At 44.5% G+C, this 24445-nt stretch overlaps 1 protein-coding gene across 3 annotated transcripts in view; it reads right to left on the reverse strand.

Moving 5' to 3' along the window:
* Window positions 1-24445, reverse strand: part of LRP4 (LDL receptor related protein 4) — a 78223-nt gene that overhangs the window by 13536 nt on the left and 40242 nt on the right. For 2 of the 3 annotated variants that reach the window (XM_072336968.1, XM_072336970.1), the window contains exons 3-22: window positions 18333-18449; window positions 15474-15587; window positions 14916-15032; window positions 12396-12524; window positions 11977-12096; window positions 11717-11842; window positions 9463-9588; window positions 8875-9009; window positions 8586-8711; window positions 6969-7199; window positions 6515-6671; window positions 5953-6170; window positions 5473-5649; window positions 4803-4928; window positions 3901-4109; window positions 3216-3297; window positions 2466-2571; window positions 1365-1566; window positions 860-1049; window positions 483-614 (exon numbers count right to left, since the gene is read on the reverse strand). In XM_072336968.1, the coding sequence (XP_072193069.1) occupies window positions 483-614; window positions 860-1049; window positions 1365-1566; window positions 2466-2571; window positions 3216-3297; window positions 3901-4109; window positions 4803-4928; window positions 5473-5649; window positions 5953-6170; window positions 6515-6671; window positions 6969-7199; window positions 8586-8711; window positions 8875-9009; window positions 9463-9588; window positions 11717-11842; window positions 11977-12096; window positions 12396-12524; window positions 14916-15032; window positions 15474-15587; window positions 18333-18449 (2940 nt within the window). The remainder of the gene's footprint in view (window positions 1-482; window positions 615-859; window positions 1050-1364; window positions 1567-2465; window positions 2572-3215; window positions 3298-3900; window positions 4110-4802; window positions 4929-5472; window positions 5650-5952; window positions 6171-6514; window positions 6672-6968; window positions 7200-8585; window positions 8712-8874; window positions 9010-9462; window positions 9589-11716; window positions 11843-11976; window positions 12097-12395; window positions 12525-14915; window positions 15033-15473; window positions 15588-18332; window positions 18450-24445) is intronic. The other variant, XM_072336969.1, reaches the window with a different exon arrangement.

Consider the following 24445-nt stretch of genomic DNA (forward strand, 5'->3'; position numbering starts at 1 on the left):
GAAAATGAACAGCTATCAGTGCGAAAAAAGTCATGCAACTGCAGGTGTAATTTGTTGAGCATTCTGGAGCTGATATCCATATGAGTGGAAAAGGGAAAGTCACAGATGCTTATGGGAGTCTGGGCACAAAAGCTGTACTGAGTGACACAAAATGCTTCTTCATTTCCAAGTTGAAAATGAGTGCATTCATAGAAGAGTTGCTTCTGGTAAAGCGTGGGATTCGATTACAGCAAAAATATGGCCAAAATGTGAGAACTGGTTTAGTTGCCAAATGCAATTTCAAGAACAATTCCTTCTGCAAAAACACAGTATCAAATTGTTTCTTTACAGTAATTCCCTGTCACACAGGAAGTACAGGCATCAAGACTGGTTTTTCAAGGTAAAGCAGGTAAGTGCATAAAAGCATATTTTGTTCTCTAACAAGGATGGGACCAGAATGTAGCTGTGATCCACCCTCAATGAATCTTACAGAGCGGACTCACCAGTGGAGCACGTCTTGCCATCAGACTGTAGGTTGATCCCAGTAGGACAGGTACAGCTATAACCTTTCGGAAGAGGTGCCAGAAGGCACAGGTGACTGCAGCCTCCATTGTTAACTTCACATGGTGTATGTACTACAGGAAAGATAACAGGAATCCATACAGCAGCAGGATGGGTACAAGAAAGGGATCTAACAGCTACAGAAATGCATTCTAGAATGTTTTTAAATACCAAGCCGAGAGTTATTCTCATGCTCTCATATTCCACAACTTAAGGCACTGAGGGCTGACAGATAGCTCAGCTCCTTGCAGGAAGCAGTGACACACACTACAGCCTGAATAAACTCTAAGCTCAGTGTAGCTTGGGGTGAGTCCTGTACCTGGTGGCCTATGCCGGTGGAAAACATGAATATCCATAAGATTCTCCAGATTGTCCTGCAGCGTTTCCCGTGCCTGCCCAGTCCTTCTATCTGCGCTCTGGATGCTTTTGGCCTGCCAGTCTGTCCAGTAGATTCTCTCGCCATAAAGAGTAAGTCCAAATGGGTGAGGTAGATTGCTCCCAATCAGCACCTAGTTGGATCACCCCCAGCCCCCCAAAAAAACATTACTAAATGTCACTAAGGAAAAGAGGCTTCCCTTGCCCCTTCTCAACATCAAAATGTACAGACACAGCACAAGCAGTGATGGGGCAGCGTGAGCCCTCAAACAGAGATTCCCTCAAACACAGTTTACAACTGAAAGGGAACTTCACTCCTGGTGAAAGCAGCTGAACATGTCTTGATTTGGAAGATTTCATTTTCAATTGGAGAGAGAGGCAGGGGCCATCAGCACTCTGTGCTCTGGGACTTGTGCCTCATGCTCTCTCCTCAAAGATGTTTTCCATACCTTCCTGTTGCTGCCATCCAGACTGGCATACTCAATGGTCTTCATGCCTGCATCTGCCCAGTACAAGCGCTGTGACTCATAGTCAATGGCCAAGCCATTAGGCCACGTCAAGTTGGAGGAAATGATCACCAAGCGATTTGAAGCATCCATACCAGCGCGCTCAATTTTTGGGTTGGCTCCCCAGTCAGTCCAGTACATGAACCTGAACACAAGGCCAAGAGAGAGGTGAATATGTGAAGTCTGTCACTGCCATTTACAGTTGGACAGTGGCTGTAGTGAGAAGTAAGAGTCTGTTGCCTTCAGCAGCTAGCAAGAAGCAGCACTAGACTAACATCATACTCATATTCAGCCTTGGGTTTTTGTATTATGCCTAAAATTATACTCAAACTCAAATCCTTTCCACAGCCCATGTGCTGGCCTTATTAAAGCGTGGAGGAAAAATTTAAAGGTCTAATAACTAACCAATTATTTACCAGTCTTCACCATTAGCCCTTTGTACTGTTGCTGCACTGGTGTTTCAGCAACCCACTCAAGGAAAGCATAGCACACTTCTTTCTACCCATGCAATTCCCAGCTCTACACTCTGGTAAGAAGTGAATTTTTTTACTGAAACCATTTGTTTCTGTTAATCTACCCAGCAGCACTTTCCACGGTGCATTTGATCATTCAGTACTCAAAGTGACACAATGCTTTGAAGCAAATAAGTCACTAATGTCACATCATGCTTAAGATCAGCCCCAGTTTACCTGAGGAGGTCCTTCTGTTTCAGTTGTGGTTGATAAACAGAGTGCTTGAGTATAAATTCAACATAGATGTGAAACAATTAAATAGAAGGCATCTTGTTTGCCTAATTCACAACATTTTCTGTACCAGATCTTTAATTGTTAGAAATATGAAAATATCTGACTGCTCTTGCAGCATGACATGCAGTTACTCCAGCTTATCTTGTTCTACTAGTGTCCAAAATCAGGTCTCTAATTTCAGCCTTCGGCAGAACATAGAACAAAGGTGCCAGAGAGATCACTGCACTAAATCAAAGCACTATAACATCCTAAGACAGAAAAGGATTTCCATGCCACCCCAGAAGAAAGAATCTCTCACCCTCCAACGGGGTCCACTACGATATCTCTAGGTCTGTCTAGGTTCTCCCAGATCAGAACAGTCCTCATGGTCCCATCTGTGTTGGAGACCTCTATTCGATCTGTTCCTACAAAGATTGAGAGAAAGAATTAGACACATACCTCAGGAATAACAACAGGTAAGGTAAACACTATCCATAGATCAATGCTTTCTTCTCCATCCCCCATCTCTTTTTCCTGTCTGGAAGATAAATAAGAAATGTGGCTCAAAGTATCACCCCTGTCACCTGTGTGGCTGTGACTGGTAACAAGTTCTATGTCAGCACAAGTCATTACTTTCCTAAGCTACCAGAGTATCTATACAATATAGACATAAGACAACAGCTGGAGAAGAATCACCTCTCCTACATCTCTTCAAACTTGTCCAATGGGAAACAACCTTCAAATCCTACCTGCTGCATCCCAAGATGTACTGATGGAATATATCATGTGAACATGCACAGATACAAGCTCTGCAGCAAGAGAGCAGTAGAATTTGATTTCTGCTATAAGCCTTTCTAAAGAATTAGCACCAGGAACACTATAAAGAGAGGTTAACTAATGATTTCACTTCAACCTCCCCTTTGTTTAAGGGAGTTTCATCTCATGTGGGCTTTTTTGCTAGACAGAAATAGGCAAATTTGTGACGAGACAAAGAACCATTCAGCTGTTATCCAGTTTTCATTACTCATAATGAAGACTGAAACTCCAGTAAAGCAGAGGAGCCCAGTACCTGCATCAGTCCAGTACAGTTTGTTGGTGACCCAGTCAATTGCCAGTCCAGCTGGGCTTTCCAGGCTGGTATCCACCACGACCTAAATAAAAACATAAACAAGAAAATCCTTAGTGAGATCAGACCCTAGTGAAAAAGTGGTAGCCCAATGTGCTGCTTATTCACAAACATGACTTTCAAATAACAGAAGTTCAAGCAAAACAATAAGATATGAGAGAGAGCATTAAGGACTTACTAGTTCAAATAAGTCTTACACTTGAAGTTATACACCTGTTTTTCATATCTGTTCAAAACACAACTCCAACTCTTGAATTCTGTTTGCCTCATTAATGGTAACAAGAGCATAAGGGCACATACAAGTCCCAAGGCATGCAGCTCTTGTTACAATATTGTACATAACAGAAAATGTAACACATCCTCCTTTCAGAGTCTAGGGCTACAACAGAGGAATCAACCCCAGCTTGTAAATCAACATGCTTTTTCCCCACCTTAGGGTTTTCCAGATAAACAGGAACCTACACCAAACTTGTGTTTTAAGTGCTGACTGACGTCAAAGCCCATCAATGAACAATAAATCCAACATGAACTACAGTTCCTCAGGAAGCCAGTGCTTCCCGGTGGTTTCAAATCTGATGCACAAGGAGTCTCCTGGCTAGATGGTCTCCGCACATAGTTAATGTTGTACCTCCTGGCCTGATCCATCCCATTTTGCTCGGCTGATTGAGTCGGTGCTAACATCTGTCCAGTAGACATAGTCATCCTTTGAGTCCCAGTCCAGAGCCACTGCACTGCGCACATCAGCAAGGGGGATGACATCATCTGACAGGTCATCTGTGTCGAAGCTGATCCGACGGATGTCCATCCTTCGGGCAAAAAGCAGGAACTTGTCAAGACCTGATCAAAGGTCGAAAGGTCTCCTTTTAATTTCTCTAAGTTCAACAACACAGTGATAGACACAGACAATTCCCTGCTATATCCAAACTTAATCATTTACATCATTTCTTACTGACAGGTCACAGCCCAAGATTTTATTGGCAGCAAAAATTATCATCTTATAAGGGATTGGGATCAGCAGGGAGCATAGGAGTAGAGAACTGCATCCTGAGGTAATCTTTGCTAAGGGAACAAATTCAACCATACTCTTCAAAAAATGGCACAGACATATTTCTACCTTTGCCATCTCTTGAGAATCTAGGACAACAGTTGGCCTAATTCTCCCACATGGTTGAAAACTGATAGAAACTCTGGAAGTCAGCAAGGTTGAATATCTTGGTCATCACTGACACAGCTCCTATAAAAGCCTTAGGAAAAGCTGTGGCAGGCAGTGTGGCATTAGTAGCAGCCCTGGTGTGAAGACCTATGGACTGAGCTTCTCTGCACCCCCACCCATCCAGCCTAGTGAAGGGAATGGGAATGCAGAATAAAGAAATGCATCACAAAGGTGGGGCATTCTTCAGCAGGGCCCTAAATATTATCCAGTCCATCCAGATGTATCTTCTTGGAAGAAACCGCTGCATATTCCCACAACCAACCCTCTGCCACCCACAAAACATCTGGACACGCAGGCTGTGGTCCCACCTCACTTACTCTGAGCACAGGCATGGCTGCTGGTCTTCCGGAAGCCAGTGGGGCAGGCACAGGTGTAATCCTTGCTGCTTGGCAGGCACAGGTGTGTACAGCCCCCATTGTTGGCCCCACAGCGGTTTCTCCCTGCTCAAGTAGCCAAAGACAAAAACAACCACGCATAAAGCAAAGAGTAAAGAAAAGGGGGAAAACACCAGCCAAGGCGCAAAGCCCCACATGGATAACTTGTCTACATGGACACTAATTCAGAATAAGAAATCAAATTAAAGCATGAACTCCATCTTTAGGGGTCAGTATAGTAGAAAAACATTAAATCAATGTACTTCCCAAACAGATTACAGTAATTTAAAAGGATTATGGGATGTGTCAGTCATTACTTGTGCTCACTTATCTTCCTCCCACCTCTCCCCAGTCGTGAGCAATTTCTCATTGGAAAGCATTCACCACTGAGTGCCAGCAGGGGGAGCTGCGGTAACACCCAGCACAGGGTTACCGCCGCTGAGGCACCTGTATCAAGCTGCCAGATGGAGCAAATGCTGCAGCAGCCCCGGACAGAAGTGGGGGATGCATTAATATACTAGGTTCAGGCTTGACATCTCTCTGCTTTAAAGGGCAGGTGGCAGCAACAGTTCTACCAGAGGCTCGAACTGGTCTCTACCCTCTCTGCAGTTACCTGCTGGCTGACGCTGAGGATGCAGCGTGTGGATGTCCATAGGGAAGTGGAGTTTGTTTCGGATGATCTCCTGGTTCTTGCCTGTGAATTTGTTGGCACTGTTAATGCTCTTGGTGTGCCAGTCTGTCCAGTACAAACTGTCCTCAAACACGGTGATAGCAAATGGGTGTGGAAGGCCTGCAACAGACATCCAATACAGGGCTTCCATCATGTTCAACAGGAGCACTGCCACAGTCAGTCTGCTCAAATCCACCATACATTAATGTGACAAGATACTTCCTACCTCCTGTCCATTAATGTTCTGGTAGTAAAGTCCATCCATTATTAGCGACAGAATTCACCCCACAGCAATCAAAAAATAAATAACCATAGAATAACAAGTCACCTACAAGCAGGTGGCTCTGAAACTCAGCTAAGCACCGTGTCATTCTGCCTTCTTTGCTGCAGAGAACATTTCCAGTACCCAGCTCCATTACTCACCTTGGCTAATAACAGCTTTTCTATTCCGTCCATCAAGGTCAGCCCTCTCGATGACATGGTGTTTGGCATCCACCCAGTACATTCGATGCCCTGCATAGTCAATGGTCAGTCCGTTGGGCCAGAATAGGTGCGTATCCGCAATGATGCGCCGATTAGAGCCATCCATGTTGGAATACTCAATGCGAGGAGTGTTGCCCCAGTCAGTCCAGTAGATCGTGCTGGAGGAGGCAGAGAGACACAGGTTAGAATACTAACGTCCAACTTAATGCACACTGCAACATTTCCTATCAGGGTAAAACAATGTTGATCCCATGACCTCATGCATGAGACTGAGTTACAGCCATGGGAGAAGCAGCAGCTAGAAAGGCAACACCCAGCACTTTCAGGCTGCTGAAACCTGAAGAGTTCAGAATAGGACTAAAGCTCTGAAAGCCCCCAGCTTGCAAGGCTTCCCAAACTGCAAGTACCAAGCAAAGGGCTTGCACTCAGGGGCACCCTTAGTGACCACTGTTCACCCAACCCTTGCATGGAAGGCTCACTGAGGACTCAAGTTTTCACTCACCCCTCCATAGGATGGAGGGCAATTGCCCGGGGTTTCTCCAGGTTCTGCCACAAAAGCACCTTCCTGTGAGTACCGTCCAAGTTTGCTACTTCAATTCGAGATGTTCCAGAGTCTGTCCAGTATAACTTGTCATGTATCCAGTCAATAGCAAGTCCACCTATCTCCAGGGGAGAATTAAGCACAGAATGAAATAAGGAACAGGCTCTGCTCAGAAAAATAGTTCCCTTTCCTTCTTAGCCTCAAGAAAGGCCCAATTCCATCCTCCTATCTTATTCTTTGTTAGAGATAAATTCCAGGGGGACAATTATCTCACACTCATTCCATCCAACCCATTCCAGTGCTTAAGGAGATGTATTCTATTTTGAATGCAGGGAATCTACTTATCTCCACTCCCCCATCCCTATTCTCATACCATAGACAGGGCACAAGCTTTTGCCTTTTTGGGGTGACGCACCTGGACTCTCCAGACCTGTAGACACCACTTCTTCCACATTGCTACCATTCAGATTGGCCCTCATTATGCGATCCAGAGTGACATCAGACCAAAATACCAGCTCCTTGCTGTGGTGGAAGTCAAGGGCAATGGCATTTTCCAAGTTGTTCAGGAGCAGCGTATACTCTGAGCGATGAGGCAACACTTGCCGGATATCAATTCGATTGGCAAAGAGCAGCACTGGCTCTGGCCCTGAGGATATATGAGAAGACAGCAAGAGAGTACTTTGATAGAGTCCTGGATACCGTTGCCTTTACTATAAGTCTCAGAACACAGTCTTGCAGCATTTGTACTAAGAAATCAACACCCAATTACAAAACAGCTCAGACAGCCCCTTTCCTAACCCCATCACATAGTTCTACTTTGAAAATGGGCAGTTTTAAAGATTTTGGCAAACGTTCACTCAGCAAGATGTGATCAGTCCAGGTCCCACTTGAGCTCATCTCACCTGAAGCCATACACTAGGGACACACTTGGCAGTAAGGTTATAGTTGCCTTTGTCTCTATCCACCTTCCAGCCATGCAAACACAGAAGCTCTACCACACCTTCTACCACAACCTCTAACCACAGCAAAACAGGACACAGTTAAAGTATGCCTCAGCCAGATATAAAGTAAGTCAGTAGATACTTACACTGAAAAAAGTAAAAATGAAGAAAGTTTGAGAGAGTGGGCTTTGTTTAGCTTGGAGGAGAGAAGGCCCTGAGCAGACTTCCAGTATTTGACAGGAAATTGTAAAGCAGGAAGCAGAGTGAATTTTTACATCATCTATTAGTTATAGGACAAGGGGAAATTGCTTTAAACTGAAAGAGGGGAAATTTAAGTTAGATATTAGAAAAAATTCTTTACTTGGAGGGTGATGAGGCACTGGAGCAGGTCACCCAGAGAAGCTGTGGATGCCCCATTCTTGGAGGTGTTCAAGACGAGGTTAGATGGGGCTCTGGGGCAGCCTGACCCAGTGACTGGCAACCCTGAGCACCTCAGGGGAGTGGAAGCTTGATGACCTCTAAGGTCTCTTCCATTCTAAGCCATTCTATGATTCTTTATGTATTTCATTAGAGTAATTCCTAACTACATTCTTATTTCCTGAAACTGAATTCCTAATTCATCAGCTTCTATATCATGGGAGCAGAGGAATCAAGCTAAACAAATGTACAGATGCCCTTAAAAAACAGATGTCCGTACAGCAGTCACTCAGGACTGGTGACCAGCATCTAAGTTCAAACCATAGCAAAGAGGTGTGATACAACTTCACCGACAAGGAAGGACTGAGACACTTCCAAAACAGAAAAAGGACACTGTTTCTGCCTCAGGGTGTAGGCCACCTAGATGACAAGGAATAAGAAAAGAAAGCAGAGAGTGTCCTGCTGTCAAGGAAAGGAAACAGTGAAACACCACCCCATAGTCAAAATCATAAAATTTTCACAGGTTTTCACCAACAACCTGGGCATACCTAATATAAATCCAGGTACTTCCTTGTGTGTGAGCAGCATAATGTTGTCAGTGAAGCACTAGAGGCAAAGTTAAGAGAACTGGACCCAACAAACATGCACTAGAGTAAGACTGAACTTCTGTTTACCTAGAGCTTTGCAGCTACGCTTGTCAGGGCGCAGCTCATAGCCTTGCTCACACCAGCACTGGAAGCCACCTTCACTGTTGGTACAGCCTTGGCTGCAGTAGCCTTCCTCAGCGCATTCATTCACATCTGCATGTTAGAGCCAAAGGGATAAAATTACTATTATTAACAAGCCTAACAATCTCACCACAAGCTTGCTTCTGCCTTTATGCTCCAATTTGCACCCCCTCATAGCCATCAACTCCAAGCACATCAAAGCAGCAGGGAAGAGGCCACTGCTCCAAAAACTCACCCTGGCATGACCGGCCATCTTCCAGAAGCCTGTAACCTGTATGGCAGGTGCACTGCACCATCCCTCGTACCATCTGGCACTTCTGAGCACAGCCACCATTGTTGACATTGCAGTTCTCCTCCCCTGTTCGTGGACCTGTGAAAGCAATAGATGAAGATAACTGAGCTGAAACCACGAAGCAGCTGCTTGTGTTCTTAGCTGTTAAGTAGCAGTCACCCTCAAGAACAGGCTAAGCTAGACAAGGATGATACAGGTTGTGCTGGAAGCTGCCTCTTCACAGTCAGAAACGTCCCTGCAGGCCACAACCAACGGGGAACAGCTGCTGGACAATGAAGCTCAGAATAATCTGTCTGCAGATTCACTATCTCTGCAAACAGACTTTGATACCTGAGAGTATAATCTTCTCCCCATTATTCCTTCTCCACAGTATGCAATTGGAAAACCACAGAGGTCAATGCCCTCAGTCTTCAACCCACACTCCCTTCCATTAACACAACCCAAGCTTTCTTACACACATCCTTCAGAAACAAACTGACTCCCACACACAGTGCCTCCATTTATAATTAAGACCTGACTTGCAGAACTTACGACAGTTTTGATGAGGGCTCTCATCGCTGCCATCTCCACAATCATTTGCTCCATTGCAGAGCTTCCGTTGGCCAATGCAACGCCCATTCCCACACAGGAACTGGTCTGGAGCACACTGGGGGGTCCCTGCAATAGAGGAAGAGGAATATAAGCAGACCAGAGCTTACTGATGGAACAACAGTCATGGCAAAGTAACTGATAAAGAACGTTTTCTAAGATTGGTTACAATCTTTATAATACGAGCAGAAATCCATTACTTCCTCTTTCCTTGAATTCAACTCATCTTCCACTTCACACTGCTCCAGATTTCTTTACATTGATTCAGAGGCTTGTTAGCTCTCCTTCAAACTGAGGCCAGTGTTGCATTATTGGAAGTTCAGCTATTTAGTTTCTCTCAGAATGACCTCAGGGTCTTAGACTGATTCCCTTTGGTTCCAGATTCCACAATGTTCCTGAGCGTGCATCAGAAAGGAGCAAGTTCAGTCATCCGAGATGCCAAATCAGCATGGCTATGGATCTTAAGCCTGCGGAGGAATGTGCGTCTTGTCCAGCACTAACTGCACTGTGACAGACTTGGAATGAGATTTACATGCATCCTTGAAATGTGAGCTCAGGCAACAGGATTTCACACACGAGCTACACACTTCAACTTCTGCTGTTGGCAAGGACACTACGGAATTCCTGTAAGTAAAGTAATGCTATTTGTAGGGACTCTGCCAATCTAATTGTTTCTTCAGCGATAACTACGCTGTCCTATTGCCTCTTATTTCTTGTACCTCTCAAGCTGACTTTGTTAGTGGTTTCCAAATCATCACACTCTGATAATCCTACGAACACAACAAGACAATACAGTTACCAGCAAAGAAAAAAATAACTTGGCAGACAGCCTGTAAGCAGAATGGAAAAGCGTAGTTGTGAGATTATCTAAGAGAAATAAGAACTAACGGACACACCAACTGGAAACACAGAAACACAGAGACTCACTTTTCAGGGCGCAGGAATACTTTTCACAAAGGATTCTGAAACTTGGGCCACATTTATCATAATGAAGATAGAGATTCTTACTTAAGCTGATCCCCTAGTGTTCTAGGAATTTTCTTTCTATAGCCAACAAAAACGTAATTCCAAGTGTCACAGGTTTCTAACTCATGCTACAGACATTAAGGCTATTCCTCATCAGATGAGTCAGTACATGTTCTACTGTGACTAGAACTCTTTGTTGCTATGACTGTAGACCTAATGCAGAACTGCACAACTAATTTTACGGTAGCAATGGCTGCGCTCAGCCATCTTGGGGTTTGTTTGAAGTGGAGAGGTTGAATTTCAGTGGCTCTGGAATTTAGATTTGGTTTCAGGGATGCAACAGTTCAGTGTTTAAATACTTTGAGACAAGGAAGTGCTCAGAGCTCAGCCTCAGCTCTTCCTGTACAATACACAGTGTCCAGCTCATGCTTACAGTACTTAAAAATCGCTTTTATCACCTGCAAACCCACTTTTTAAAATACACAGATCTAGACAGGTCAGTATACACTTCTGGACTCTGCTCACTATGACAAATTCACTGACCAGTATGCATTACTCCTCAACAAGGGTTATGGACAACCTGAAGGATTTAAGAAAAACAGAAGATTTTAGATATTCCCTGAATCCTACAGTGATATGAGGGTCTGTTGAAACCCTCTTCTTTTCTGTATCCAAAATTATATAGAGGAATAACTGTAAGGGAAATGACAAAGAGAAAGAGAGACTCCTGAGCAGAGGTCTAAGGTAGAGGGGACAGCAGGGGTTGGCATCCTTAACCTCTAAAACAAAGGCTTTCTTCTTAACTTTCACAACATGTCTTCTTCTGATCTACTGCCTGTTAACAATTGCTTGGTAGCTTCATATGGCAACACAAAAGCTATTTAGAATTACCCAGAAAGCGTGAATTAGACTCATACCTGTTTGATGAATGTAGCAATTTAACATTATTAGTGTTTACAAGTCTAAGTGCCTCAAAGCTTTGTGGTAAAACATAGCATGAACAGGATAGAAAGATGCAGGGATCTGATACCTGACCAGAAAACACAACCACTTTAGTTAGTCTAAGCACTGCATGTGTTTGCAAGCACATAAGATAATCTACATATCTCATTTCTTCGAGAAGCACTGAAAGTTGAGGCTGAACTCTGTCAAGCCATCCAAAAGAGACTTTGCTATCTATTACCTCCAGGATGGAACTATTGGATACAAGCAGCAAGGCAGCAGACCAAACCTGTATTTTCACAGTTCTCCTCATCGCTGTTGTCGGAGCAGTCATCTTCCCCATCACAGCGCCAGGACAAACGGACACAGCGCCCTGATTTACAGCGGAACTGGTCAGCTGTACACATAGACGTAGCTGAGGGGTCAAAACAAAACAAAAATAAGTTAGATGAGCAAGAATGATTAGAAGAGCCTGGTCTCAATAACACTCCCCCGCACACTCATGCATCCAGCAGAAATGGAACACTCCCATTAGTCCCCAGCACTCACTGCAGTTCCTCTCATCAGACTGGTCATCGCAGTCAGAGTCTCCATCACACCGCCAGCCAGCATTAATGCACAAGCCACTGTTGCACATGAACTCCCCAGAGCGACATGGCTGGTGAGATGCTGCAGAGATATTAAACAACAGAGTGAATTCAGACCAATGGAATATCCAAGAAATCTCTCAATGCCACACTTACACTATTCTGGAACTCAGTCCTGACTAGCTGCTTTCATTCATGTGTGCAGAAATGTGCTGACTATGCAGTGATTTCTCTCACTACCCTTCTTTTCCTGAATTTAAAATAATGAAAGAGACAGCTTATGTGTGGTCAATTAGACATCTGTCTTTCCAGCCAATTCCAAATCCATTTAGGTTCACAAGCCAGACATTTGGATCCGTGCATCACCCTGCGCTAACTTACAGCAGTCAGATTCATCAGACCAGTCCCCACAGTCATCGTCGCCATCACAGTGGTAGATGTCCAAGATGCAACGTCCATATGCACACTGGAATTCCTCCAAGCTGCAGGTGGCAGCTGGAACATCTGATGCTAACAAAGGAATCAAACAAAAGATGTCTAAGATAACAGCGCACAATCCAGTTTAGATGCAACCTTTCTCAATCTAGTAAAAGAACAGCAAGTACTCAGTGGAAAAGTGTTGGAAATTGCCAGTCCTTGCTGCCTATCTCTGCATGACCTGTATTACTCAGAAGACTATCAGTGCTGTTTGTGCTTCACTGAGGAGCAGTTTAAAGATATACACAAAGGCAACTGTGCAGTCAACACCCTTCTAAAAAATAAAAATAAAAACAAAAATAATGGAAGAAAGTGATGAAGATCCATGAGTATCACCTTCTCTCTTGTGCTCAAGATACTGTCCTAGTATCCTCTGTAAAGAATCCTAATCGTTATAAAGTCTCCAAAAGACAGACACAGAAACAAAAACAAAACTATCCTTTTGGAATAGTTCTATATTAAGGATTGAAGCAGCTCAGAATGCAAGGTTAAAATAGAGCATGATTTCTCTAAAAATTTTAACAAAAATACGCACTCAAAGACCAAAGGAAGCGGCAGGCAGCAGAGTGCCCACTTCTGCACATAACCCTTGAAGTTTCTTCACTCCCATCACCCTCAAGCCATCACTCGAACAGTTTTATCAGTAAGGAGCACTGGCATTCCCCAGGCAGAACCCAGCAAACTTAGTCAAGGATTTTCCTACTGTTCTCTGGTCACTAGCATACAATGTGGGAAGTGAGGAAAAATATGACTCCCAGAGAACAGAATCTGATGTCTCTTCTCCTACTGTCCAGAGAATGAACTGCATGTTTCAGACACGTGACTCTTTCAACTGAGGAGCTCCAAAAACAGATCTATTAAATAAAAGGGAAAACAAAGACTGGCAATCTGGGACAGGAACTATGCCTGTAGGCATGCAGTAAGAGCTCCAGTTCAGCCAGTATGGGTACTGAAATGTGTGTTAACCTGCTCCTTACCAAGGAAATGTGAAAGAAGTGTTTGGGATTATCTGAGCAGAAAGTGAAGCCAATGACTTAAATTCTCATGTACTATGATTAAATTATATGACCCTCCTACTCCCAAGTACCCTCCACAGAAATAAATGAATAAATAACAAGGAAAAAAACTGAACAGCTTTGTCCCACATTGTTTTAGATGAACAATGAGCAGCATTGGATGTAAGAAAAAGATGACAGCCACACTGAGGAAGATAAGATAAAAGGAGGTAGCCAAACAAAGCTCCTTAGTGAAGTTCCATACCTAAAATGCCTTACAGAAAAAAACTGCCAGCCACAATCTGAGAGGCATTCCAGCTCAGAGGAGCAGGGGCACAATTCAGGTTGCCTGTAAACCTTCATAAGCAGGCAAGGTTGAAACAACATCTCCCCTCACTCCCCCAGGGCCTATTCGTAGCCTGTAGGGAAGCAACAGGCAAAGGAGGGAGAAAAGAGAAGGGGAAAGGCGAGGAAGAAAAGCTGCCTTCCTCTTAGAGCCCTTTCCCAGCTTAAAAATGTCTGCAGCTCCTGGTTTGCTGCCAACTCTCATTATCTAGAGAGATAAAAGACAACTCCTCCGTGCACCCACTCCCCCTGCCCTTCAGGAGCTGGCAGCCCCAGTCCCTCCTCCCAGAGCTTTTTGAAGTTTCCTGCTATCTAGAACAAATTCTGCAAAATGCCTTTGAGAGCACGGTGGGGGAAGGGACCACTGAAACTTTCACAGGCACTAACCGCGCTCAGAGACACAGCAAAGAGGCAGTGGGGGTTAGGAAGGGACATAATAGACTCTTGTCCCATTTACTACAAGGCTGTGGATGGTAGACAAGAAAAAAAAAAAAAAAAGACAACTGTTGTTGGCTCTCACACCCCCATCTCTCTCCATTCCCATCAGTCAAATCAGCTTCCAGCTAACTCATTTACCGTCCCTTATCAGATGTCCTGCATAAAGCACCTGAATGGTGAGAAGCTGGTTGTGCAGGCAGCCCTTGCAGCGTGCCAGTTAGCAACATGCAGTCCTTGAAGATATTATCAGTGGGCAAAGTCCCCTGAGAAATTCTGGGCAGGATTCAGACAAGAGGATAAAGAAAGCAATTGTTTTCTCCCTTTTCCCCTTGCCCTTTATCTCCTACGGTTTTATACACAGTTATATTCACTACATCATAAGCCCCCTGTTCTGACTCAAGGTCACATAGCCATGGGAAGCAACAGAGAAGTAGCCAGGAACAGATCAAGTATTTCTGTGAGGTAACACGAGAGACACACCATCCTCTCGTGCCCTCTGCAGTAGACAACAGAAGGCAGCATAGCTGCCAGTACAGGCAGAACTGACTTGTTTCTGATCTCTGTTGCAGGAAACGTGCCAAATCTCAAGACAAGAACAGATCCAAAGGGCTATTTCCTATGGCTACAAAGCAAGAAGAGCACTTACGACAATTCTCTTCATCCGAACCATCTTTGCAGTCTGTGTCACCATCACAGAACCAGTGCTCAGCTATGCAGCTGCCATCGCTGCAGCGAAACTCCTTCTCTGAGCATTTCCTCATATCTGCAGAGAAAGCAGTAAGAAAAACAATACTTTGACTTTTCTCAGAGTGCTCAGAAAATAACCACACCATAGTCTTGAAGCTCCGAGGGCACCAACAAACATGCCTGCTAATTAAATCACACATTTCCACGTTGTCCAGTGTCTGGACAAAACCACCAGTGCTCATTTAATAGACACAGAGTAGTGGATTCAAAAGGAATCAAAAGAGATTTCACAATGGCATGTCAAGGAATAACAAGTCACAAATTTGCCTGGCAAATAAGCCACAGCCTGAGATTCCAAGCAGCCAGTCAGGGAAAAAGTATCACACAAACTTTGCTCAGATGAGCCAGCTGCAAGCCCTTGACATGCTAAGGGAATCTTAGAACTGCACAGGTGTGTGTGCAATGCCTTTTTAAGCACCATCAGGGCATTCATCATATTGGCAGCACCATTACTCACCACACTGCTCGTCACTGTTGTCTCCGCAGTCATTGTCACCATCGCAGTGCCACAGGCTGCGGATGCAGTACCCATTCTGACATGAGAACTCATCTTCCTCACATTCTCGTGGCGCTGCCGGGACACAATGTAGAATAAGGTGAAGGTAAGGCACAAAGATTTATCTTGTAGAAAAACAAACATATGATGTATCCTAAATAGAGCAATATCCTCCTTCAAGGATACTGCCATGTTGGAGAGTTCATTTCCTTTTCCCTAACAACATCAGATGGCCACTGAGTGTCTCTCTCCCACTCCAACTGCAAGCTGACAGTACAGCAAACTCTAAAGCCTGAGAACAAGGGCACAGAGCAGAGTAACTGAGCCATCCACCATGTGCTGATATTTCTGTAGAGCTCCAAGTCAAGTTCAAGCGATCCTCACATCAAAAAAACCTCCTTAAAAATTTAAAATATAAAAAGGTTTAACAAGAAGCAAGTGTAGAGTCTTGCAACTAAAGAGGAATAACTGTATGCATCAATACAGGTTAAGGGATGACCTGATGGAGATGAGCTCTGTGGAGAAAGACCTGGGGGTCTTGTGGACAATATGAGCCAGCAGTGTGCCCTGGTGGCCAAGAAGGTGCATTAAAAACAGTGCGGTCAGCAGGTCAAGAGAAGTGATCCCCCCCCTCTACTTTGCCTTGGTGAGGCCACTTTTGGAATAACGTGCCAGTTCTGGGCTCTCCAGTTTACAGAAGACTGGGATCTCCTAGGAGACCAGCAGAGAGTCACAAAGATGATAAAAGGACTGGAACTTCTCTCATATGAGGAAAGGCTGAGTGACCTGGGTCTGTTCAGCCTGGGGAAAAGATGATCGAGAGGGGATCTGATAAATGTTTATAAATGACTAAAGGGAGGTGGGAGGCAAATGGCTGAGGCCAGGCTCTTCTGGGTGGTGTGTAGGGATAGGACAAGGAGCAGTGGCCTAAAATTTGAATATATGAAGTTCCATACCAACTAGAAGGGTGAGAGAGCACTGGAAGAGGTTGACAGAGAGGCTGTGGATCCTCCTTCTATGGAGATATTCAAGACCCATCTGGATGACTATCTCTGCGACCTATTGTAGGGTACCTGCTTTAGCTGGGGGGCTGGACTCAGTGATCTCTTGAGGTCCCTTCCAATTCCTGCATTTCTGATATTCTGTGACTATCATTATCTGGAAAAAGTTTAATGGTAGAATTGTAGCTGCACCTTTATTTTTTTCCCCCACAATGTCAAAGTTACCTCCACAGGAAAGGAAATGTTCACTGAAAAGTAAAAGGGAAAAGTTAAAATTCTTCTAAAGTCTACAGCATTTGCAGCCTCACTCCACTCTATCTTCCAATCTTCTACAAAAGCTTGTCTGCCGGCCATTGAGGAAAGAAAAGGGGACTGCAGAATTAGTACCTGAGGACTTCAATCCATCATAAATCCTTCTATGGTTATGTGCTAGTCTGGACAACTCCCTAGGACTCTCTTATTCACAGAACCAGCTCCTTTCATTAGTCTCCAGATCTTTTGATCACACCCTTCTCTACTGTTGCCTTAAATATACGGGCATTCCAACTTTTTGTGAAAAAAAACAACAACAAAATAAAAAACAACAGAAGACCAAAAGGATTCAGATCTTTCATGAAAAAAGGACCAGAAAACTAAGCTTACTCCTGCCATTCAGAACATCACACAGAACAGATGTTAAAAACCTGAACTCTGCTTTCCAGTCCTCTGCCCAGACAGCAAAGATCAGGGGCATGCTGATTATAAAGTGAATTAATTAGCACACAAGTATTGCATAAATAGTTAAAAAGACATGGAACAGATCACAGCCAAGAGAATTATTTTGCATTTCTTGAGATATGATTGAGTCACTCTGGAGTACCACACACACAACTGTTGTAGAATTCAAGAGCTGCAGGGTGATGCTTATCAAGCAGCTGCAATCAACCAGACAGCACAAAATACTGCTCCTAGCTGCAGCCCGATGTCAGCTCCAACAACCAATGCTGTTTCAAAGAAGCTGAAGATCAAGTGCTATGCAACACATTAGTTTCCCAGAACATGCTGCCAAGTACAGACTGGATGATCTGTTTTGGTGAAGGAAAGCTGCATCCCTGAACACCTTTTGCAACAGAAGCCAACCACAAATAACAAAACATAAAAGTGTAAAAGGAAGGGGATAAGGTCCAAGGGCTCAGGCAAAATTCCCTCTGTTTTAATAAGCTGTAGAAGCACAACAGCAGTGCTCACGGCTAGCAGCCTGCCATGGCAGCTCTTCTGAAGACAGCACCTTACAGGCAGCAGACAAGCCAGCTTTCAGGGTAACTGCTGTCTGCACAGGCAGCATCCCTACAGCAATTTTCTCTCTCCTCAGGGAATGCGGTTTGAAGGGAGAAGATGCTGGGGACAGGTCCGCACAGCAGAAAAGTCAGACAGTGGAACGTGAGGCCACAGGAAGTCAGCCAGACAAGCAGTTCAGTTGGTATTTGGCAGAGGTTAGGCATTTCCACGAAGAGGGGAGGACATGAAGCACTCAGCTCAGGGAACTACTTCATGCGACATTAACTGGCAAGGCTGTGGGGCATAAACTGTTCTGCAGCTGGACAGAGAAGCATCCCCTCCCCCAGGATACACATTCAAACAGCAAGCCAGGTGCCAGCACAGGAGGGCTTACTGACATCAGGAACACCTCTCTGTCAGAGGAAGGATGTAGCTTATTGCAAGCCAAGGGCTTGCCTCGGTGGATAAACTCTTAGAATTCCAAGATAGAAAGGGTTAGCTTTCCCCAGCCACAGCAGGTAGGCACTGCGCCCACCCCTCTCCCCTTAAAGAGGTGACTTACGGCAGTCCTGCTCATCAGAATCATCCTCACAGTCGTTGTCTCCATCGCAGACCCATGACCGGCGGATGCACTTCCCGTTGTCGCAGTGGAAGTCCAAGGGGGAACAAGTGGGCAGCACTGCAACAGCAGAGAAACACCTCAGTACGAAGCTGCAGATGGCTTCCTTCCTGAAAGCTCCTTCCTCCTAGTGGAGGAAGGCTACACCTTTTTTAAACAAAAGACATGAATTTTTGAGTCATGAGGAAGAGCTGTGCCTCAGATGGTGGGCCAGGGTAGGTCTACAGCTCGTCAGTCTTTCCTCCCCAGAGAAGCAATGACCTTTCCACAATAGAGTAGCTGTCACTACTCCCCACTGAGTTTATTTTTTTCTCTTTCATCCCTAAGCCTGCTCTCATCCTCTAATAGCACGTTTTTTTATAACAAGGAAAATTACAGTATCAACATTTTTCTGTATGCTTCACAATGCAGTTCACACAGTTTCAATCACAAAGTTCTTTAGGGTAAGAACCATGAGAAGCAGCAGTTTTGGGAACAGGGTTTTGCAAGCCACGTGAAGAACATATAAAATGTGTGTTTCAGCTTGGGGGCTCTGACAGCAATTTAGTCTAAAGAACCTGCAAGGAGAAATGGGAATCCACCACTGTAGATAAATTCACTGTAGCTCTGCTATGGGCAATGGAATTCAAATGCTGCTAGAGATCTCCAGGAGGGACCGAGGAAGAGGCAGCGTGGGACACTTTCCTACACAGGATTCTGGTGGCAATGGAGCGGAACCACAAATCCACAGCATTTAATGAGGCCTGGAGTCACAAAGATGAAATTTAAGAGGGAGCATCAGCCCTGTCCTTCCCCCACAGATGAGCAGAACACTCAACTCCAGTGAAGTTCATGCTTTTAAGCGCTGCCAGCTGTGATAGGGAAGGGGCTGCACAAGACTCTGTTCCTGACAGGTGTGTTCTCCAAAGAGAAGGTTAGCTCAGCGACATGAAGGGGAGCAGAGGCAGTGCTTGAAATCCTTTCATCCCAGCCCAGCCTGCCGACAGCATCTCCCATCTGTCACCAGGAGGGCCAGCCCTTGCCTGCTATGCTTCTGCTTTCCCTGCCAACGCTATCCTGGAGGTGGGAGAGCAAAGGGGTGGGAGAAGACTGTGAAGACTGCAGCCAAGCACACAAAGAGGACTGGATAAGAAGAACAAATAGTCACGTTTTCAGCTTTTCCAGCTTCCTTAACCCTCTGTTTCCATTCACCCCAGGACTGCTGCCAATGTCCTGCAAAAGCAGTATGGATTACACTATGTAGAATCATTCACAGCTCTGCTCTTTATAGCATGCCCTCTAACACTTCATACCAAGCACCTGTCCTAAAAGCCTCTCACCCTAAGAATACACCAGAGCAGTTAAATTCAGACTTGCTGTAACAGACACCTCTTTTTGTAACCACAAATGTGGATCATCTATTCAGTCACTCCTAAAAGTGAGTGTAGCTCCTGTAGCAGTGCAGGCATAGGTATCCCTGCAACTGACAGGACATCCCTGCGGACATCACCACAAATGATGCTGAAGTTGTGATAGATGACAAAATACAGAACTGGACACGAATCCTTGCAAAAATGTTCATCACGTCAAGGATGCCCTGTGTAGGTATATGTCCAGATAGCAACTCGCCAGTTCGAGGCCTTGGAGAGGTAGGAAGGAAATGGAAGCATACAAATCTGTATAATCACTCCACACCTCGGGCAATACCCTGGTTTTCCAGTGGCTGACCCATTTCCTTAATGTTTGCTTTCTCTGAGCACCCCTGTGCTGCTGTATTAAAGTGAAGGTGCATCCCCTTCATCCTCTGGGGGACAGAAGGGGAAAACACTCCAGATCCCTAAATTCTACTTCCAGACAAAACCAAGACAAAGTTTTAGATTCAGAAGATCAGTCCCACAGATCAGTCCTCTTTCCCTCAAGTGCAGATCCCATACTGTGCACGCTGAAGCAAACCTTTCCTGGCCTCAGCTGCCGTTTCAGGACTAAGACCATCCCCCCAGCATATGCTTTTCTGTCTGCTCTCCCCAGTCCCAGCGTGACTAATCACCAAAGGACTGCACAGGAGCCGCCTGGAAGGGAATTTGCATGCTGACTCTCCAGGGGAGAATTCTTCAGGCTCCCAGAGGGTTAGGCCATTAGCACTGGTTCAGAGCTGATACCATTATCCCATTGAACTGCTGCATCCCTTCATGAGGTAACGACACAAAATGAAATTCCACCCCTACAGGGAGCAGTTCAGCCAATTTCATACTCCCCCTAAATATAAAAATTGAGCTTCAAGCACAGAGGAGGGGGTGTAGGAGCAGGGGAAAGAGAGCGAAACACATACAAAAGAGGACCTAATTCCCACCCCAGCAGACAGCAAGTGCGTGCCAGCCCAGACAGCACCAGGGGGGAGATAAATCCCCTTCTACAGGAGCTCTCCTTTAAAGGAGGAAGAAACAAAAAATAAATCCCAAAACTACTTAAGACAAAAACAAAACAAAACAAAACACACCCTAATGAAGGCTGATGTTTCATAAAGCTTAGGAATCACCAATGGGATCAGGACAGGGATCCATGTAAATTTGTAACTTGAATCTAATCATGCTCAGAGACAGATGCTTCAAAGGAAAATGCAGGAGATTCCAGGAGCAGCTTTCAGGCAGGGGCAGCCTCTTCTTAACCTCTTTTTCCAGCCCTGCCCCTCTCAGCCCACAATCCCTTTTCCCCATTAAAAAGCAAACTGTCTTCACAGAAACATTCCTGCTTGTTCTACACGTCAGCTTCAGTTTCACTGTGCAGCCCTTTGTTCTGGGACTGTTATCATTCAGCCCTTCTGCTGGTCATTTATTTCTTTGTACTTTGGTGGAGTTGAGTTTTATTCCTATGAAGTGAAAGCTGAGGGCATATCATCAGTTCATGCTGTTGTAAATATATCCAGACAAGATGTTTGGAAATACAGAGTTAAGAGGAAATTCAAAAGTGAAGATGTCTCTCTCAGGAAACATGTAGTATTTGACATTCAAACAGCCCCCACTGTATTATCCTCTGACATGACAGAATAGCTGTACAGTATGGTAAACACATTTTACTGCTTTGACTAATTGTAAAAGCCACACTTCCATATTCTTTCTCCCTCAGTCAGAAGAAGAATACAAGGCCATACAAACAAAATGTTAAGGACTTCTTCTCTTGCTAGAGAGGGAGCAAGACCTCTCTGGACAAATGGACTAGCAATTAGGAGACTGGAAAAAGAACACTGGGATTTTCTTCCCAGATCTGATTGTTATTATCACATGACTGTGGGATAGTTCTGGCCCTACAGCCCCACTTCTACCAGTGGTAAAATTAAGGGTGTTCATTATTTCCTAAGAAAGCTGCAAGGCTTTCAGTGGCATGGTTTCCACTGATGAGAAAATAATCACTGCACTAACATGTTTTCACTACTGCTCAGAGCAGAATTAGGTAACACAACGGTAAACACAGTAACACCTCAGTCCTCCACTTCCCCACTCAATTCCAGTTTCATCTCTCCACATCTGTGCAAATCAGCAGCAGTTTTCCTAAAAGAGATATGCAAAGGCAAACCCTAGGATAGAGCTGAAGACAGAAAGATGCCTGGAAAGACAGGAATGAATCTTCTTTCCCAGGAAACAAGCACAAGGAAGGGAAGCCTGTGGGAAGACCAGAGCAAGCCAGTGACAGCCCAAGAGAGCACATCTGTCGACTGGCAGTGAGCAACACAAAAAAGCCTTTGAACTTCCAACCATTTCCCTGAGCTCATCCCTCTGCATGGTCACACTGGACATCATCCAAGGTTTCGGCAAAGCTAGGTCTAGTGTAGGGCTGCTGTTCCTCCCCCTCTCCCAACTCCTATTACACAGGGCGCTCTTTTATGGCCAAGCTGCAGGAGAGGGGGAGGGCAGGGGGGAAAGGGAAGTTTATAAGGTGAAACGCAGACTGAATCACGTCCCGCTGTCCTTTGAACACTTTATCCCCATTGCCTGCAGTGACCAGGTTGCTTTGTATTCAAGGACGGCAAGTGCTCTGATCTGGGTCACAGCAGTTTGAACAATACCATTTAATTAGACAATCTCTTTGTCACATGAAAAACAAGGAGTTAATTTAAAAACAAATATAAATTACAAAGCTTTCGTACCACCTATAGTTTGAGTCTCACGTGTGTAACGTGCACTCATACACATACACACTGGCACACAGAGATCTGTTTGCTGAACTCTGCAGCACAACAGACCTTAGGTCCACAAAGAGGAATAAGGGCTGCTAGTAAGCAGCCAGGAAAGAAGAGGTGACACTACATTCCACTTGCCACATTTTGTAGAATAACAGAAAATATTTTCAATGGCACTGCTGAACTGCACTTTGCTGGCTGGAAAAAGAAAAAAGGAAGACTGTATCAGCACTCAACCTTCCACAGCCCTTCAATCAAAAGCTCTTGTCCGAGGTGGCACTACATTATTTGTGATGGTTTTTGAAGGAAGCACGTATATACTAAGCCCAATAAAACGATAAAGCATGGAGCTAACTTTACTCACAAGAAAGAGTAGCTGCGAAGTGTTATCTTTTCAAGAGAAACCATAAACTGTGTTCCTAAGTAGCCAAACTAGAAGCTCAGAAGCAAAGCTTCACCCAGGCTCTTGCGTATGAGCTCAAAGCCGGTAATTATGGGGAAAGCATTATGGGGAAGCTGTCAGTAATTTCAGTAAAAGAACTGCAAGATTTTTATCCTTATGACTGCTGAAAAGAGATAACGGCGGACTGATAAGCGTAGTAGTTGTACTGTTTCTGGCAGCAAAGAGACCATCTCCTGGACTTGAATGTGTTGTTGCTCAAAAGGAATTACGTAAAGCTCCCAAATGAGTTGGGAACAGCAGGCCACTCCTCAGTTAAGTTTTAAGGTCAATTCTTCTTCAGGACCTTGAAATGAAATAGCATTGTTCAGCAGAGCATGCAGCTAAGCAAGGAAGTCTGTGTCCCAAGAAGCTATGCATTTACAAGCTAAGGAGGTACAATACAGATATTAAATTCAGAAAAATTCTGAAAATTCTAAATTCTGTTTCAAGATGTTGGGGGATTTGGATTATTTCTTATGAGAAACAGAACTATTTATCAATCCTTGGGCCAAGTTTACTCAGTTGTCCTTTCACCCCTGCCACAGGAAGCAAGACTCATTCACACCACACTGAACTTCAAAGTGCAGGCAGAAGGGCAGAATGAAAACCATCCCTCTGCTTGCATGCAGCTTTCGTTAGGGACAGTCCAAAGTAGTCTCTGTTGGCACAAGGCAGGCAAAGGCTTCCAAGGCAAATGCTTCCAAGCCAGACACTGTCAGTAAGCCAGAGAGCTGACACCAGAGAAAGTCTGTGAAGCTGACATGACAGCTGGGATGTTGCTTATTACTATTATTACTACAGAACTTTGGCCTGTAAACATGATCCTGAGCAGGAAGTCAACATGTCATGGAATAATTGGTTCTCATCACTGCAGGGCTTCAGATGTGTAAGAAGACATTTCCTATCACATCCAGGTAAGCACAGGCAGGATTCTACCAAGAATTACAGGAAAACACCTGAGAGAGCCAGGCAATCAATACAGGACACCAATACAAGCTAAAAATACTTACAGGAAAGTCAGTCAGGCTGGGGTGTATAGAAGGGGAAAAAACTACTGCAAATGACTTCTAAAAGCATCAGTTTACAGTTTGCAAATTAACATTAAGAAAAAAAAAACAACAAAAAAACACAAGAGAATTTATATCAAAACTGAAAAATCTCTCTCAAAAAGAAGAAACAGTCCCTGTCTCTACTCTTGTTTTTTCATAGGTACAGCATTCTCACTGTTGAGTCTCAGTATCTTCCTTCCTTAACATACAGCTTGTTTCAAGTTACCTCTTTAACTGAAATTATAGATTACCAGCCCCAGCCTAGATAACTGCTTTACTATAGAGCATTTAGTAAAGTCTGATCACCTTCATAAACATATGCAGTGTCTATAGACACTGATCCAGAACTGAATCTCAACTTGATACTTTCTGCTTTTCCCACTACCTCAGGTTTCACTCTCCTGCTTTATTA

Source organism: Excalfactoria chinensis, chromosome 5 (assembly GCF_039878825.1).
Source record: "Excalfactoria chinensis isolate bCotChi1 chromosome 5, bCotChi1.hap2, whole genome shotgun sequence".
Lineage (NCBI taxonomy): Eukaryota > Metazoa > Chordata > Aves > Galliformes > Phasianidae > Excalfactoria > Excalfactoria chinensis.